This window comes from Sebastes umbrosus, chromosome 21 (assembly GCF_015220745.1).
Source record: "Sebastes umbrosus isolate fSebUmb1 chromosome 21, fSebUmb1.pri, whole genome shotgun sequence".
NCBI lineage: Eukaryota > Metazoa > Chordata > Actinopteri > Perciformes > Sebastidae > Sebastes > Sebastes umbrosus.
Window position 1 is genome coordinate 21,936,516 of NC_051289.1, and position 18,723 is coordinate 21,955,238.

Genomic DNA, 18,723 nt, shown 5'->3' on the forward strand with positions numbered 1-18,723 from the left:
AGATGTTAGTAAACGTACGTTACATTAACGGAATGCATGAATACATTCACGGCACAGGCTTACATCATACAGCCTATGGGTGTATTATAAGACAATAAAAGTGATGAAGCCAATATATCCATTATTACAGCCGTAAACAGCTAGCAGGAAACTGGCAGGCAGAACCGGGCAGAACCGAGACCTATGGAAAGGAGGCTGGGTCACGCGTCATCAACGCGTCATATCTTTGCGGTAAACACATTGGGCAGAACCGTTCTTTTAATACATCCATGGGCAGAACCGAGGCCTATGGAACGGAGGCTGGGTCACGGGCGGACGTGGCTCTTTGGGTATAACACATGCGCAGTCTAACTGAAGCTGCGGTCCTGCGTTGGAATTGGCTCAATTTCAGCGAGTGCAGACCAGATTTTGTGTTTTACCCCCAAAGATATGACGTGTGACCCAGCCTCCTTTCCATAGGCCTTGGGCAGAACCAGGATATGTCACATGAGCGCGCAGGGTGGCGCAGTCTCGTGGGTCTGATGCGCGTTCATTATGCCGAGGAAAATAACTCTGGATTTAGGTATTAGTTCATTTTACAACTTTAATTTTTTTTTAAATGTGGGCTATTTAGGTGTTCGTACTGAGAAGTTGATTCACCTAAAAAAAAAAAAGATCTGCTGAGTTACAGACATCTCTTTCCCACTGTAAGTCTATGGGAAAAAGTCTTTTTGGGCCCAGTGCATCACGTGACTGACACGGAAGTTGCAGGTTAATTTGGACACTATGAAAGTCGGGATCGTCGACCGGCACACTTCCTGGGGGCTTGATTAGCATCACCTAGTGTGCTGGAGTAATATGCATTTATTGACATACATTATGTGGCCCCTTTGTGACAACGAAAAATCCCTTCTCTTCATCTATGTTATATTTAACACACTATACATTTCCCATTGCTCTATTATGCAGCATATATCTCTGTTAATCGGCTATGTAGAATTAACCTGTGTCCAAGACAGCAGGCCTGCATTATTTCTTCCCCCATTTCTATGTGCAAAATGTTTCTTTACAATGGTCAGACAAGACACTTGCATGTACATTTAATCCCCTTAAAAAGTTGTATTTTAGATATTAATAGATCTGCATGATTGAATTGTGCAAAAGCCCCAGTCTTGAGGGTTCAAACTGTGTTGTTTTCTTTTAAGAACATGTAATACTCTTTTGCTATCAGGAAATAAAAGCCAGTGGCGATCCCATATCTCCACAATCTGGGACCTAACTTCATCCTCCAAGATGACAACGCTCGCCCCCACGGAGCCAGGGTCATCACAGACTACCTCCACAATGTGGGAGTAGAGAGAATGGAACGGCCTGCCAAGAGTCCAGACCTCAACCCAATTGAACACTTGTGGGATCAGCTTGGGCGTGCTGTACGTGTTAGAGTAACCAACACAACCACGCTGGCTGACCTGCAACGAATCCTGGTTGAGGAATGGAACGCCATCCCACAGCAACATGTGACCAGGCTGTTGTGGCGGCGTATGGATCTTCCACCCGCTACTGAGGCTCCTGACGGTGTATTAAATGAATAAAGTGTAAAATAGACAATATGTCTTGTTTGTTCCCTGTTACTGAAAGAGAGTTCAATCATCCAATCCACCAAACAACTCAAAACAACAGTCAATTCCAACAGGAGAATACACTGTTTACAATTGGCAGAGTATTTGGGCAAATTTTTCCTTGGGCTCTACCCACATAATCAGCTGTGCTGCTCATCCCACAAATGCATGATCCTTACAAGTTGGACATCATTGTGAAGGTAAATAAACAGGCTTTCCAACGATGTAAAATACAAAGCCAATTAACATTGTAACAACAGAGAAATAAGCCACGAAACACAAGTTTCCGAACCTTTTTTCCCCACTTTATATTAAAGACATCTCACAGAGAACCAGTGTAATATTGACAATTCCACAATAACTGATTTTATTACCCGTGGCTGAACCAGATCTGAGAAAATGTCAATAAAAAGGACCTGAGACAAACAATATTAGTGAACCACACACTTTTATTCCATATGTAAATACACGTATAAATGACTCGATAAATAAATACATAAATATGTAATTAAAATTAGCAAAAAATGCAAAAAAATAAAATTAAAATAAATGTAGCCATAAAAATTGATAAAATTTAACATAAATTGTTATTTCTGTTTTAATTTGTTTCTTCAATTGTCTGTTCTTCAATTATAATGTATTTATAAGGCTTTATATAAAACTATTAATACATATTTATAATGATAACAAGGTTTATAAAGTATTCATGCTGATGCTTTACACAGTAGTTCACACAGCACATTATAACTACCTTATTTACACAATACTCCATTCTGATTGGTCAATTTCTGTGTCCATAGCAACGGTCTGTTTTAAAGGAATAACAGACCGTTGCTATGGACGCAGTTCACTCCTTCATGGCGGTGAAAGTGCTCAGTGATGTCATCACATGGTGATGTCACGGTTCAGGAACTGGCTTTATGACATCACACTGTTATGTCATATTCCAGGCAGGAACTGGCTTTATGACATCACGTTGGCTTTAATCTCAGAAGTCTGGTTAGAAACCGAATTTCACCACAACTTCAGTACGATTACAGTCTCGATCCGAGAGAGACCTAAACGTCAGTGTGATCTACAACAGACCATAGTCTTTAATAGACTACAGTCTGATCTACAACCTCTGTTGACCTAACGTGTCTAAACGACTAGTGTAAGTATATAATTACAGTATCTATATACAGTTTCTATATTTGAGTATAAGCAGTATATTGCAGTGTGTTCCATGTGAACACAAGAGATTTTATTCATGAAGATCGGTACGGGGCCGTTATTGGAGCATAACTATTTGCAAATGTGTGTGTAGAGTTGTGTAACTGTCTCTCAGTCTGTGTGTGTGTGTGTAATCATCACAATCATTTTCAGCCAATAATATCTATGTACGCATTTACAGACATTACATTGAGAACTTATTGTTTATTTAAGAAATGTGAAAAATATGTTAATTATAATTTGCCTGAAAGTCAGAGGTCACTATGTAAACAGTACCATAATCTGATTACCACAACCACCATATTATTTAATTTACCTATTTCATTATCTATTTTATTCTGTTATATAATAATGTTATTCATTGTTTTTTCTCTCTCATTATCCACAGTCTGCTTTGTACATCTCTAGTCTGCTACAGGATGCAACATCCAAATACAGAGCAGTGGCTGGAATGGCTGGATGCAAAGGAGAAAAAACAAAAGCTTGTTGGCGGTCTTCAGAGCGAACAAGAACCTCATCGGCAGGACCCTGAGGCCCAACGAGGACCTCGCCAACAGGCCCCTCAGGGCCAACGAGGACCTCGCCAAACAGCCCCTCAGGGCCAACGAGGACCTCGCCAACAGGCCCCTCAGGGACAACGAGGACCTCGCCAACAAGCCCCTCAGGGCCAACGAGGACCTCATCACTATGACCCTCAACGCCAACAAGGACCTCGCCAACATTACCCTCAGGGACAACAAGGACCTCGCCATCAGGACCCTCAGGGACATCGGGGACCTTGTCAGCATTTCCCTCAGGGCCAGCAAGGACCTCGTCAACATCATCAACAGGACCTTGAGATCATCTCAAGGCAGGCGGCAGAAATCTCCAGACTCAAGGAAGCTCTTCAACTGAAGAATGAAACCTACGAGGAGCTGATTGCATGGTGTGAGGAATCAAATTTCCAAAAGGAGATGGCCAAGTACAGAGAGTTGGAGACGGAAGTCAACATGCTGCGGCATGAGAACAAGGACCTGGCCACAAAACATCAACGCCGGGAGACGGAGGTCAACAAGCTCCGGGATGAGATCAACGACCTGGCCTTAAAATATCAACGCCAGAAGACGGAGGTCAATAAGCTGCGGAATGAGAACAGCTATCTGGCCTTAAAACATCAATGCAGGGAGACGGAGTTCAACAAGCTGCAGGATGACAACAACGACCTGGCCGGAAAACAACAGGCTTTGGAGACCCAAATCAAACTGATGGCGAGTAAACTCAATCAGGTGGAGATTGAGAAGATAAAACTGGTGGACAAATTCACTTTGGACATGCCAGTTTTGGAATCAAGGTTCCAAAAGGAGCTGGCCAAGAACACAGAGTTGGAGACGGAAGTCAATAAGCTGCAGGATGAGAACAAGGACTTGGCCGGAAAACATCAACGCTGGGAGACGGCATTCAACAAACTGCGGGATGAGATCAATGATTTGGCCTTAAAAAATCAACGCCGGGAGACAGAGTTCAAAAGACTGCAGGATGAGAACAAGGACATGGCCAGAAAACATAAACGCCGGGAGACGGAGTTCGACAAAGTGTTGGATGAGAAAAATGATCTGGCCTTAAAACATCTACGCCAGGAGACGGAGGTCAACAAGCTGTGGGACAAGAACAACGACCTGGCCCAACAACAACAACGCTGGGAGACGGAGTTCAGCCAGTTGCATGGCGAGAACAAGGTCCTGGAGGATCTCTGTCTCAAACTGAAGAAGAAAAAGAAGACGTGGGGTTTCTTCTTTGGCAGGAGGGAAACAGAGGATAGACAGACACAGCTGGAGGAGTTGAAAATCAAAATGCTCAACAAGGAGGTGAAAAAGAAAGAGAAGAGGGAGAAAGCGTAGATGAACGAGAGTCGTGACGGGGACAGTCGGGTGGAGAAGGCCGCTTGGTGTTGACACCAGTAGCTCCCTCTTCTTCCCCCCCTCACCTCTCCACCCTCTCTCCTCCATCCACCTCACCTCCTCTCTTTTCATCCCTCCTCCTTCTGTCCACCCTCCCTCCATCCCACCTCCACCTTTACTCCCTCTCCCGTACCCCGTCGACTTCAGGGCGGCACAATGGCTCAGTGATTAATGATTAGCACTGCAGCCTCACAGAGACAGGTGGAGATCCACCTGTCCAGCTGTATGGAGTTTGCATATTCTCCCACGATATCAAAAGATATGCAAATGATTTGGACACATTTGATTTAAGCCCTGGTGATCAGGTCTCCTCCCTAATATACTAAAGGGACTGTTTGTAAGAATCAGAAATTCTTGTTAACAGCGCCACCTGTTGTGTGGGAGTCTTGTCTGAACAGCGTAGCCACACGTGAGCGCGCATATGCGAGCGTGCATATGCGACATATGCGAGCGCGCATATGCGTGCGCACATGGGACACCGACCCCGGTGATTTATACGTGTAAGAAGTTACAAACAGTCCCTTTAAGTAATTGTTCATATGTTTAGAGTGTCAAGTGAGTTGACACTCTACTTAAATCAATCACATACAATCAATCATGGAGTTTTCCCCCTGTTGTTCAGGTTTCTCCCTCAGTCCAAATATATAAATAAATATCAATAATAAAAATAAATATTCAATAATATATGGTTTTCTGCTGGTGCTCAGTTTTTTGCCAAAAGTTCAATGTGTCTGCCACTCTGAGTAAACACATACAGTGTAAATACATTATTGTATTTCGGTGACTTTAAAGTAGAAGTACTTGTATCTGTTTAAGTGATGATATAGAAGCTGAAGCTGATCAACAAAATAATCAAAGTGACATAATAAAAGATGGTATTTTAAGAGCTGGTTCTGTAATAAATAATTATATTCTGCAGGAAAAACCATGTGACCTTCATCAATGACGGGCTTATGATTATTTTTAATATTATCATTATTTACCGGTAATAACATTTGATTATTAACAGACAGTTGTAAACATATTTTCTTTCTGAATGTGAAACACTGGTATATGTTTTGAATACATGAGGTGGACCATTATTGTATGAGTTGACTGATGACGAGTTCAAGGATGATGTTTCACTCTAAATTTTTTTCATTTGGTCTCCAAATAATTCTAGAAACATATTTAATTTCACCTCTTTTCAAAGGATAAGAAAATAATATTTACTCTGATATCTACAGAAGTATGGAGGACGGAACCTGCTAAAATGAATGAATAAATAAATAAATGACTTGAGAAATAAATAAATATGTCATTAAATGCAGCATTAAAAATAAATGTAGCCATTATTAATTGATAAAATGTCACATAAATTGATATATCTGTTTTAATTTGCTCCTTTATTTATTTATTTATTCATATATATTTATTTATTTACTCTTCTATTTAATTTTCCCTTTTATTCATTTATGTTTTTGTCATTGTTAATGTTTTTATATATTTTATTATTTCTATTTTATTTATTAATTTGTGCTTGAAGTTTTTATAATATTTATTTATTCATGCACTCATGTTTAAATTAATTAATTATTTACTTTATTTATATATGTCTGAATAATTTTCCTTTTGCATTTTATTTTTACATTTTATTTATTTCACCAAACTTATTTATTTCTGTATTCTTTTCTTCATACATTTCTTTTTACATTTCTTTGTGCTTTTCTGTCTCATTATGCAAATGATAGGGCTGCCAGTAAATGCAAAAGTACATACATAAATAAATAATACATTAAATAATACATTAAAAAATAAATAAATGAATTCATAAAAGGGAAAAATAAACAGAAGAGTGAATAAATAAGGAAATTAATACATTAACAAATTCACATTCACATTTTAGCAATTAATTAATGTCTACATTTATTTGTAATATTATTTTGCTACATTTAATGGCATATTTATGTATTCATTTTTATTTTTTATTTTTTATTTTTTATTTTTTATTATTTATTGTGCAACGGCCTTGTCAGTATGATTCTGTCTCGGCCTGCCTGCTTGCCTCTGTCAGTTCCCCTGATTGCCTGGCCCCTCCCCTCTCATTAGGAGATTGGCCTCACCTGCTAAGAGTAGATATAAGCAGGGTCATTTCAAGATGGCCTCTTTCTCTCTCCCTCATGGAAGTCTGGTGCCTTGCAGGCTCCCAGCACGTTTTGTTTGGTTTTGCTTATATTTAGTTATCCCTTATGTTAAAGGTATCTTAGGTTAGCCCTATAGTTTCACAGCACCCATTACCTACACCTCACTGCTGACAACTGACTCTACACCCTTATTGACTTCATTTTGCTTCAGTTAAATTATCTTTAAAGAACTTATTTGCATATTTAAACTGTTACTGTGTGGACTTCCTTTATTTGTTATGCTCTCGAACGAGCTGGGCATAAAAATTGAGTTATTTATTCATTTATATTTGATTTAGGCAAGTTCTGTCCTCCATAATTAACTGTTAATAAAGCTAGAACCATTGCTCTACATTATATTTATATTTCAATTAAAAGATGGCAAAAATGCATTATACAGCAAGCACGTTAACTAGTTACTACCCGGTTGTTTGGGAACGGAGATGTTAATAAACGTACGTTACATTAACGGAATGCATGAATACATTCACGGCACAGGCTTACATCATACAGTCTATGGGTGTATTATAAGACAATAAAAGTGATGAATTACAGCCAATATATTAATTATTACAGTCGCAAACAGCTAGCAGGAAGCTGGCAGGCAGAACCGGGCAGAACCAAGGCCTATAGAAAGGAGGCTGGGTCACGCGTGTTCCGTGCCTGCAGGGCCAGACAGGCCTGCAGAGCCTTTTTTTCATGCTCTGTTCTGCCCCTCCCCCTTGTCTTGCAGGTGCTTCCAGTACTGAGTGATAATGGAGGTGATTGGAGTCCACCTGTGTAGAGTTGTTCAGCTGCTGATTGGCTCACTCTCCTACCATCTAGCCAATCGCTGTCGTGGGCAGCATTCAAAAGAAGCACACTCTGGGCTGCCTCTTTCTCTCTGACTCATTTCTACTAATGTATTCGACTTGTGCAGACATCTGGTTCTAGTGTGAAATTAAAAGATAAGGTTTGTGGTAAGGAGGTAGAGGGTATAGGTAAGTTCAGGGTACCCTGTACACCTTTTTCACGTAGTTTGTTCATGTCTAGAAACACTAGATTTATTGGTTGGTGCCAACCCCTGTATGTTTTGTAAACTGCTGTTTTTTAGATAATTTAGTCAGCCTTTTGTTTGTTGTTTCTAAAGAAGGCTTAGTTAGAGACTTAGTTAGGCCTGGTTTTGATTATTTGGCACAACCATTTTGTCCCTACCTTAACCACATTTGTCAACCTTTAGTCTTCTTTAATAAACACCTTTAATTTTGCACTTCACTTTGACTCTGTCTAATCTTTGGTTGTTGTTCAGTTATTGTTCCACCTAGTGGACGTAACACGCGTCGTCAACGCGTCATATCTTTGCGGTAAACACATTGGGCAGAACCATTCTTTTAATACATCCATGGGCAGAACCAAGGCCTATGGAATGGAGGCTAGGTCACGGGCGGACGTGGGTCTTGGGGTATAACACATGCGCAGTCTAACTGAAGCTGCGGTCGTGTGTTGGAATTGGCTCAATTTTGGCGAGTGCAGACCAGATTTTGTGTTTTACCCCCAAAGATATGAGGCATCACCCAGCCTCCTTTCCATAGGCTTTGGGCAAAACCCGGATATGTCACATGAGTGCGCAGGGTGGCGCAGTCTCATGGGTCTGATGCGCGTTCATTATGCTGAGGAAAATAACTCTGGATTCAGATATTAGTTCATTTTACAACTTTACATTTTTTTTAAATGTGGGCTATTTAGGTGTTTGTACTGAGAAGTTAATTCACCTAAAAAAAAAAAGATCTGCTGAGTTACAGACGTCTCTTTCCCACTGTAAGTCTAAGGGAAAAGTCTTTTTGGGCCCGGTGCATTACATGACTGACACGGAAGTTGCAGGTTAATTTGGGCACTACGAAAGTCGGGATCGTCGACCGGCACACTTCCTGGGGGCTTGATTAGCACCACATAGTGTGCTGGAGTAATATGCATTTATTGACATACATTATGTGGCCCCTTTGTGACAACGACAAATCCCTTCTCCATCTATGTTATATTTAACACACTATACATTTCCCATTGCTCTATTATGCAGCATATATCTCTGTTAATCGGCTATGTAGGTGGGTGTATATTCTGTTATTTATTTTATAATTGTGTATATATTCCTATCTCATATTTATTGAACAATTTGCTATTGTTGCTGTTATATTTATATGTTTATAATGATGATTGTATTTTACTTCATTATTGTTATTCAATTAATTGATTGATCGATTATCTATTATACAGGGATGAGAGAGTAACAAACAGGAACAAAGAATCTCACTGCCATGTGTATGTGATCAATAAACTAAACTTGAACTTGATGTAGAATTAACCTGTGTCCAAAACAGCAGGTCTGCATTATTTCTTCCCCTGTTTCTATGTGCAAAATGTTTCTTTACAATGGTCAGACAAGACACTTGCATGTACATTTAATCCCCTTAAAAAGTTGTATTTTAGATATTATTAGATCTGCATGATTGAACTGTGCAAAAGCCCCAGTCTTGAGGGTTCAAACTGTGTTTTCTTTTAAGAACATGTAATACTCTTTTGCTATCAGGAAATAAAAGCCTGTAAGTATAGGACACTAAAAGTCCTTCCTATAATATACTTATCCTTCCTCATTGACCAAAGCATTATACTACTGTTAGTTCAGGTTAAACATTAACAGTAAATAATATATTAGACATCTCACAGAGAAGCAGTGTAGTATTAACACTTCCACAATAACTGATTTTATTACCCATGGCTGAACCAGATATGAGAAAATGTCAATAAAAAGGACTCGAGACAAACAATATTAGTGAACCACACACTTTTATTCCATATGTAGAAGCATAAGGATACATAAAAACAATCCTGGACTCAATTTGCCAGTTCAAACCTTCATGTAAGCTCTTGTCCTTTATAGTCTTCATTCATTATATGCATAATGGTACAATTACAAATAACTGCACTTTGCTTGATTACAATTCCAGTGATCACCAAGGACATATCTATCTGACAATGTGATTTCATCACATTATTCTCTTTGGTTAACTGAATATATAAAAACGCTGAAATCGCATGCTCTCTAGATAAAGTGCGGAGAATCTTGCAACCATCATATATTCATATGGTATAAAAGTAAAGTCTGTGCTGGCTGGTTGAAAAAAGATGCATAATAGAAATTGTGAAAAAGGCAAATTCTTTTAAAGGGTGTAAGGTTTAAGATAAGATAAACTAGACTTTAATGGTATAGATTAACTAGGGTAGGGTGTGGGGGTGCAGCAAATAGGGCCATACATGCATTGCAAACATAAAGTTATCAAGATACTAAGGCTGATATTAGGTGCAAAAGATAAACAGTGCAAGAACCTAATGTTCAGGATAAACACGGGATCATTCATTCACTCATGTAAGAAGTGACACAGACAAGACCAACACCACAGTTTTTACTCATCATTCTGGTGGGGAAAATATAGGACGGGAACTCAGCGTGTGATTAGCTATAGGGAACTCCATAGTGGGGATTCTCAACATTCTTCCAGTATTACCGAAAATAAAACTATATACTGTTGCAATAGTAGATGTGTTGTAACCCCCCTCCAGTTGAGAAACACTGCTCTAAACGATGTGCTCACTCAGGGGAGCAGTATCGGCCTGCAAAGAGAATGCTCATGGAGGAGTTATGTCGGATGAAGAAGAGGAAGGGGTGGTTTGCGATGAAGGCCATTGGCAAGGCAGAACGCAGCATCATGATAGCAGCAGTGGCAGCAGCAGCCTCAGTTCCCTCCTCGTTGACCTCCACGAAGGCCTTGTGGACGACTTTTGACAGTACCAGGTCGTTGGCGGGAGACATGCCTGTCACAGAAGAGAAGGAGACGGAATAATAAAAAGAAAATATAATGCCTCACGGTCTCATCCTTACATGGACAGGAATGTTGAGCACATTGACAGGAACCCGTTCAGGTTTCAGGGTGCCTGTTCTATTATGAATATAATCCAGGCACGTGTCCTACCAGAGAAGTCACTCATTGACATGTCGAAGGCGTCCACCATGCCCATGCTGACGAGAACATTTTTCAAGTCGTAGCTCTCCTCCATCTTGAACCGAGGAAGCCCCACCCTGATCTCAGTCTCATCCATCATGTCTGGACGAGTCCACTCTACAAAGTTCTCGTAGGTCAGCTGGCTCTCCAGCTAAGGGTGGACAGGACACAAACTCAATTATTAGTTTGTCGGTGTCTTGTTGGTTTCTTTATGTGTGAAAGTGCAAGTGTGTCCTACCTTCTCCAGACCTGTTGTACTGTCCTCTATCTGATTGGGTAAAAAGATGAGCATGCTGAGCTCCTTCCCTTTGTAAGGCATCTCTAGGATCTGTCAGAGGGTTTAAAACATTACAGCAAATATGTATATACTGGTCTGACAACTGTTTGGTTATTTTTATGAATTAACAAGATAGTTTATGGGTTTACATGCAACAAACTAAACCCATGTCAGTTTCACAGTTCTGGTAAAATGGATCATAACCAAAATCTCATCAATTCTCCTTTGAATCATTCACATTTCATGGAAATCTCATTAAGTCCTGCTTAACCTCATTAATAAATGTTATAAATGATTCAATTGTTGCCTGGTGAGATAACAGATGGTTGATGGACTGACATGTTGTATTAATTGATTAATGAACTGAATGCTCTATTACCTGGCAGTTGGCTTCAGGAATGTAGGTGACAGGGAACTTGCTTTTCTGGTGCATCATCTTCACTGACTTAGTGTCATTCTGAAAACAACAAAAACGTAAGCTTAAAGAGAAAATGAACACCAACTGGAATCTTGTACACATCACCTTGGTGATGTAGAAGTGTACTGCAGGGTGTGGTCATTACATAGTGACATCACTGTTGGGTGTGGTAAGAGGTGCAACGAACTTGAAACCAGAGGGAGGTGGCAAAGCACGGCAGCTGCTCTTTAATCCACTACAGTATATTCAAAACTGCATTAACTTACAGTATATTTTGGATGTTAAAGGTCTTATTGATTACATTTTTATGTGGTATGTATTTTTTAAGTATGGCTTTTCCTGGAAAAAAAAAAAAAAAGATTATGAGTGTGAATAAATAATTTAAAAAATGTTGGCGGGTCCAAAATGAATGTTTTGTTTATATCTGTGGAAGATATCTGACGTTCCCACTTCTAACAAGGCTTGTGAGCCAACGGTAAAAAGATGTTGGTATCACATGGTATCTCTGGATCAGCAGTTAGTGTGTTTACAGTGAAATAAAATGACTCCCTAGGATTGCTGGTCCTGGCTTGAAAAGTTGATGCATTATCAAGGCTTCCTGTTGAGTTTCTTTTTCAGTGTTTCTGTCACTTCGTGGTTAAAAATCACTTAATGCAGCATGAAGCTAAATCACTTGTTATTACTCTGAGGAAAGTCCAGTGTCTTAACATGTTTTACTTTGGTTAACCATTTGTCAACGTTGTACCACTACATACAGTAGGTGTGTCTACTGACTCAAACTCTGCTTACTTAAGCAACAAACTTTTTCCTATGAACCGTGTGGTCTAAGGAAAGGCGTCTTCCTACACCAAATGGAACCTATGATTAACACTCAGCCACTGGGAAACGCTCCTTCCTAGGCTTGACTAATATGCAACACAAAAGTGTCGGACAAACGCCCTTTTTATTAAGTAATCAAATTTCACCCTCCATGTCTTTCCACCATTTCATATGGTCAGGTTTCCTGCCGGGGCCCTGATGTTTTTCATTCAACTTGACTTAAACTTAAATTGAATGTTTTTCTTTGAGCAGTGCTACCTTGTTGAGATTAAACTGAGCATCACGTGTCTCAGTCTCCCGAAACTGCTTGTTCCAGTTGCCTTTGAAGTAGATGGCGTTGACCAGCACCAGCCTGGTCAGCTCGTCCACCACACCCTCGGCCAGCAAATCCTTAATTTTACCTGGTGAACAAAATTGACACATCAAGTGAAGAAATATCAAGCATGTCAATTGCCATGTTTCCATGTTTGTTGTGCGTATGATCCACCTTGTGTCTGCTGGAGCACCCATTCGTTGATGTTGAGCCTGGCCGCCTCTGAGCTGGTGGCGAAGTCCACTGACTCCAGCTCTGCACTGTAGTGCTTCTTGGTTAGTCCTAAGAAATCCTGGAACCATCGACAACACATTTACTGATTCTAATCACCCAAACAAAATAATCTCTTGGTTTAACTTTAGTTAGTGGAATTAGAAGTCAGATAAGTATTCTCATGGTTTTACTTGCTTGTATGCTGGCCTATTGTCCCTTCTTACAAAGCTTACAGATTCCTCTCATTCACTCCAGCTTAATAAACAAAACCACACCTACTCATGAAGACGCACACACCTCAACAAACTGGTAGGACTGCTCCCCGTACAGTCTGTTGGCAACACTGAGGGCATATGGAGCGTCAGCCTTGTTGAGCTCGGTCAGCAGTTGGGCAAAGCTAACATGGACATCATCCTGAACATCCTGGGTTTTCAGGCACTGTGGACAAAGTAGACAAGGGTTAGAGAGATGCATTGAGCATCATCCCAACACGGACTGAAAAATATAGGATATAGGCAAAAGGCAAAAAGAAAATACAATAAAACACCGACGTGGAAAAAGGGAACACTTTTAACACCGACTTTAAAGAACCCATGGAAATGCCTGCCCAAGCTTTGACGAGACTTTCCAGAAACATTCACATGAAGGCAGGTGCCATCCCTCCACCATGTTGTTATTTACATGGTTATCTTGAAAAACAAATATCCAAGGTTTTTATTCAGCTGAATTCAGGGTGGTATGTTGTGGCTGGTGTGCATCCAAATCAGCGAGACATAAACCATCATTTCGACGTTTGTTAAATCTGGTATTAACCACATAAAAGAGTATTATCTGAATAATAGGATAAGGCATATACTGTATACAAAGGAAACATTTGTGTGTACGCTATTTTCCTAATTTTTGTTATAAGCGAGGGTTAAGTCTACTCACACTGGTTTCCAGCAACTGCAAGAGATAATAAGCATACTGGGAAGAAACCATAAAAAGGAAAGCCAGGACTACATTCCTGTGTATTATGTAATACTATGCGAGCTGTTGGACACATGCACACTAAACCTTCAGCCCACAACTAGGGCGGCTCCCTTGCATTGTTGCTTTTTTTCCAAATTCAGTTCGAGACAGCAGCAGATTGGAGATCAGCAAGCAAAGCAGAGTGAAAACAAAGCATGAAATTCTTTATGGAACCACCGGTTCTTTGTCTCCAAGGCTCCCCCTCACCAGACGACACCAGACCGTTAGTAAAATGCCCCCAAGTTAGTTTATCATTCCTCTACTGTTGGCTTTGTTACCACCTTTCGCAGGTGCGGTGGCAGAACGGACATATTCGCCTGCTGTTGCTGCATCATCATCTGCTCTGGTTCTGCATGCTGTGGCTTCTCTGCCTCAGTGAAACGGAGGACCTAGGGGTTGCAATTGTGTTGACTGTTAAGTTAGACACCACGTGTCTCTGGCTGTGTACAGGAAGTTATAATATCATCCCAGCAGTGATACCGCAGGCCTTGTGCAGTACATTACCCTTAGATTGGGAAGATGGATCATAAGTGATTCCAAGTCAAACTTCAGATCAAGAGAAGTGAGTAAATTCATATTTTGCCAGTGTATGCACATTTCCAAATAGGATGGATTATGGAACCATTACGTTAATGGTTGGCAAGAAGATAAATGACCAGTTCTCGCAATCTTAGGTGATGTCATTGCTGACTGAAACATTTCCTATTCCCCTCAACAGATTGGAGTATTTGTAGAGCAAATGTTGGCCAACTGCCTACTGACTGGAAGTTTTGGTAACTGGCTGCTAAAAAGCAAATCCTCACAATCAGCCACATGTTACTGTCACCTCTGCTCTCTCATGCACACTCAAGTCACACAGCCATTCTCTCTCACTCACCAAGTCATGCATGCACACACAGTTTCATCACCAGAACTCATGACACAGGCAGGATCGCCTCTGAGTTTTCTTTAACCTGCAGAACAACTTCCGAAAAAAACTACCATAAATCAGTTGGATTTTTGTCTTGGTCCTGTGTACGTTACCTGAAACTTACTGAGTCTGGTAACTTTATCCCAGACTCAACTTTAAAAGCCTCATTAACCCTCTTATTGACACTGGCATTAACACTATCCCCCCACGCTTTGGTTCCTAGTGCAGGTCAGGTGCAGTTTAGCTGAAGTCATCGCGTTTGGCTGATGCTGAATGCTCCCACCTTCTGGAACAAGCCCAGCCTTTATACACAAGACGCAATTCAAAACAGGTTCTGACACAGCTCCTTGACTCTATACAATGAACTCTTTCATCAAAGGCTGCATATACAACACCAACTTTGTCCCAGACCCGGTCAAACAGCCTGGTAATACTCCTACTGTCATTGCATCAGAAGACAGCGGGGAACAAAAAGGACAAAATATTGGAAATATCGGATATCACAATTGCTTTAAACAGTATGTTGTAATCACTTACTTCTGCAATATTCTGTAATCTTACACAATATTATTATTTCAAATGACTGGATTTAGAGTGAAGACGTCCTTCTCCTCCCACATACTCAGACTTCCATCAGCGGTCCGGCTTGTTATCTGGGTGTGGCTTTGCTTTAGCAATCCTTTAGAAAAAGGTCACAAAGCTGATAACACCTTTTTAACCACCACCTGAACTTCCCAACTACTTCTACTGAATATCTCAATGTATTGGTCATTGTCAGGGCTGTTTCTTCTGGTGTACAGACTGTCATTGTGTGAGGGGGGTATATTCTCCTTAGGGTGTAAAAGTATAAATCAAACTATATTACTAAACATGCATAATTATTATTTTCATGTCCTAAAACCACTGGATAGACGTAAATTCAGTTTTAAAACAACTACAACTGTCCACATTGTACATGGGAGCATAGTAAGAGCAAAAGCTGTGATTGTAATGATTATGATAGTCATTACTATTCATTGTCTAATTGGGGATAATTGAGTTTAATTATAGAGGACTGCAAATATTCTTCCAGCTGGCATCCATTCAACAACTCAACTTTGAGAACTACTAACGATTGACACCCAGGCAGCCAGACACATGTCTGCTGCACATAACATAATGGGAACTGATAAGGTGTACAGATTACTTTACCTATATCTTTATTGCCCTTACACTTCCATATTATGTTTCACGTTCCTATAGTAACACAACACAGAGCCACCCACCATAAAACCTAGTCAGAGTCTGAACAGAACAGATCTTTGTCATTTTGCACTGACGCGGAAAGAAAATACTGGTGATTCATACTGAATGAGCGCATACACACCTGCAATACTAACTATCTTGTGTGATGTTGAAATTGTTTCAGAGCTGTTGCAAAAACTAACTCAGAAGACACAGTTTGTGGTGGTGTTTTAATGTTGTGCAATTTTACGGTGTGAAATCTGCATAATTTTGTCCACCAGACGGACAAAGCAATAAAGCTTCACAAAATCACTATGAACTAAGTGCACCAACCTGCAACGCCATAAATGTGTTACTTTTCACAAAGACATTGGTGTGTGTGTGTGTGTGTGTGTGTGTATATACTGTGCATTGTACCTCTGACATCTGTGTGGATGTGTTGCCTCTGGACCCCAGCATCACCATAGCCAGGGCTGAAGAGATGCTGAAAGGGGAGTAGAAGACATTCGCGGTCTTGTCGACATCTCCGAACTTTTTGAGCAAAGCCAGAGAGAAGTCGGTGTTGGCCTTGGACAGAGGGGTTGGTGATGCCATTGTGTCTACAAAGAAGAGAAGAGCATTTATTATTAAATTACAAATTTAAAATAATGCTTTTGTCTCTTTATCTGATTAGTAGGCTATCTCACTCACTATCTCTCGTTGGGCCAAACTCCACTGAAAAATGTGTCAACTTACAATCACATTGATAGTTTCTGATTATAAATACCTTATAGATATATTAAGACAATTTCTTAACCGGTAAGACTCAGTCTTTAGTTCAGCACACATTACACTAAGCAGAGTTCATTCAATACAAGTTTTCTAAACAATTGGTTCACCTACTCTAACCTTTACCCACATAAACCTATCAGTAATAAAGTAAAGTAGGCTAGTGGTGGTTATCATTAATATAATAATGATAATAATAATAATGATAATAATAATAATAATAATAATAATAATAACAAAAATAATATAATTAATTGAAATTAGCTACATAGTTGATGGTGTGTATGCAAATTTACCAGTAATAAATAAAAGCAAACTAGTGGTGGTTATCATTAATATAATAATGATAATAATAATAATAATAATAATAATAATAATAATATAATTAATTGAAATTAGCTACATAGTTGATGGTGTGTATGCAAATTTACCAGTAATAAATAAAAGCAAACTAGTGGTGGTTATCATTAATATAATAATGATAATAATGATAATAATAATAATAATAATAATAATATAATTAATTGAAATTAGCTACATAGTTGATGGTGTGTATGCAAATTTACCAGTAATAAATAAAAGCAAACTAGTGGTGGTTATCATTAATATAATAATGATAATAATAATAATAATAATAATAATAATAATATAATTAATTGAAATTAGCTACAGTTGATGGTGTGTATGCAAATTTACCAGCGTATTGTAAATATATTTACAAAACTATAATAATAATAATAATAATAATAATAATAATATATTCCAGAAAGTGTTACACTTCCGGATTTTTAATAGAATAAAAACAGCTAAAATGGTTAACAAAGCTCTTGTATGGCACAAGGAATCTACATATCATTTTACATTAGATATATATATATATATAACATTATACATACAATTACATACACATTTACTATACTCTGCTCATAACACCAGACCATGAGTCAACCACAGTCAAAGCAGGACTTTTCTACTAACTAAATGATCAAATCGGATTGAGATTCATGCTGTACTTACTGACAGAGACTTTTCTTCTGTTCCTCAGGTGGTCGGGAGTGTTTAAGTCACAGTAAAACTGGTTAAAGTCTCACTTTTATTATTGTCCAGCTGGCTGACTGACACGCCCCGAGAAGCTTCCGCATTCTCATGTTTCGTTCTACGGAAGCCGAAAGGAAACAATATTGTGGGGAGATAGTGGGGAAATTTGCAGTGTACAGCAGCAAAGGGGATAGTGCAAAAAACAAGATGCATCAGCTAACACAGTAAAACAAAAGAGCTAAACAAAGTGTAACAAAATATGAACCATTTAAATAAAAGGAAGTATAAAAGTAGGAGCAGTATATACAGTATTGACAATAAACAGACTATTAACAAAACTGCACAAGTGGAAAATGATATTGCACAGTGAGAATGAAATGAAATTCCACCTGAAAAGATCAGGTTATTGTCAGTTTTTGGTCTGTAAGTGTAAGTGGTCTACTGGGAGCAGTAAATAGATCCTGACGAGTTGAATCGTGCCAAGGAAAGCACAAAGCAGAGCAGGAAAAACTGACAAAAGAAGCGCTGCATTTTTTAAAACATTATTTGTCAAATGATGCAATAGACTTGTAGTGACTGTATAAGATCGATCTATTTCTTTAAAATCAATTTGTAAAATTGTAAAACAAGTATTTATAAAAAAAGAAAGAAAAATATGACACATCGATTCATACCACACTCTTTATTCTGTTTGTTAAAGCAAAGCAGTCTGCATTCATTGGAAGCAGTAAAACCCTAATGTAAACACTTCTGTCTTTACTCCATGTTCAGTATAATTATCTGGTA

At 39.2% G+C, this 18,723-nt stretch overlaps 1 protein-coding gene across 3 annotated transcripts; it reads right to left on the reverse strand.

Moving 5' to 3' along the window:
* Positions 1-9,713: 9,713 nt before the first annotated feature.
* Positions 9,714-18,047, reverse strand: LOC119480678 (leukocyte elastase inhibitor-like). Of its 3 annotated transcripts, XM_037757182.1 has the most exons (10): positions 17,917-18,047; positions 16,549-16,730; positions 14,279-14,386; positions 13,284-13,424; positions 12,948-13,065; positions 12,719-12,861; positions 11,603-11,680; positions 11,185-11,274; positions 10,917-11,097; positions 10,535-10,758 (listed from the first exon to the last, which is right to left on the reverse strand). In XM_037757182.1, exons 2-10 carry the CDS (start codon positions 16,723-16,725, stop codon positions 10,535-10,537), a joined length of 1,260 nt encoding a protein of 419 aa, XP_037613110.1. In that variant the 5' UTR covers positions 16,726-16,730; positions 17,917-18,047. The 3 variants fall into 3 exon arrangements, with proteins under 3 accessions (XP_037613111.1, XP_037613110.1, XP_037613112.1); XM_037757183.1 differs by lacking the exon at positions 17,917-18,047 and having other exon boundaries at positions 9,714-10,758; positions 16,549-16,725; XM_037757184.1 differs by lacking the exon at positions 14,279-14,386.
* Between the last annotated feature and the right edge of the window lie 676 nt (positions 18,048-18,723).

Bases quoted from the DNA above. Each gene is read 5' to 3' on its own strand.
- LOC119480678 (XM_037757183.1), bottom strand. From the start codon at position 16,725: ATGGCATCACCAACCCCTCTGTCCAAGGCCAACACCGACTTCTCTCTG. The intron at 11,681-12,718 runs GTAGCACTGCTC...TGTTGTTTTCAG, and splicing joins CTCAGTTTAATCTCAACAAG to AATGACACTAAGTCAGTGAA. The intron at 11,098-11,184 runs GTAGGACACACT...GTCCACCCTTAG, and splicing joins GTACAACAGGTCTGGAGAAG to CTGGAGAGCCAGCTGACCTA.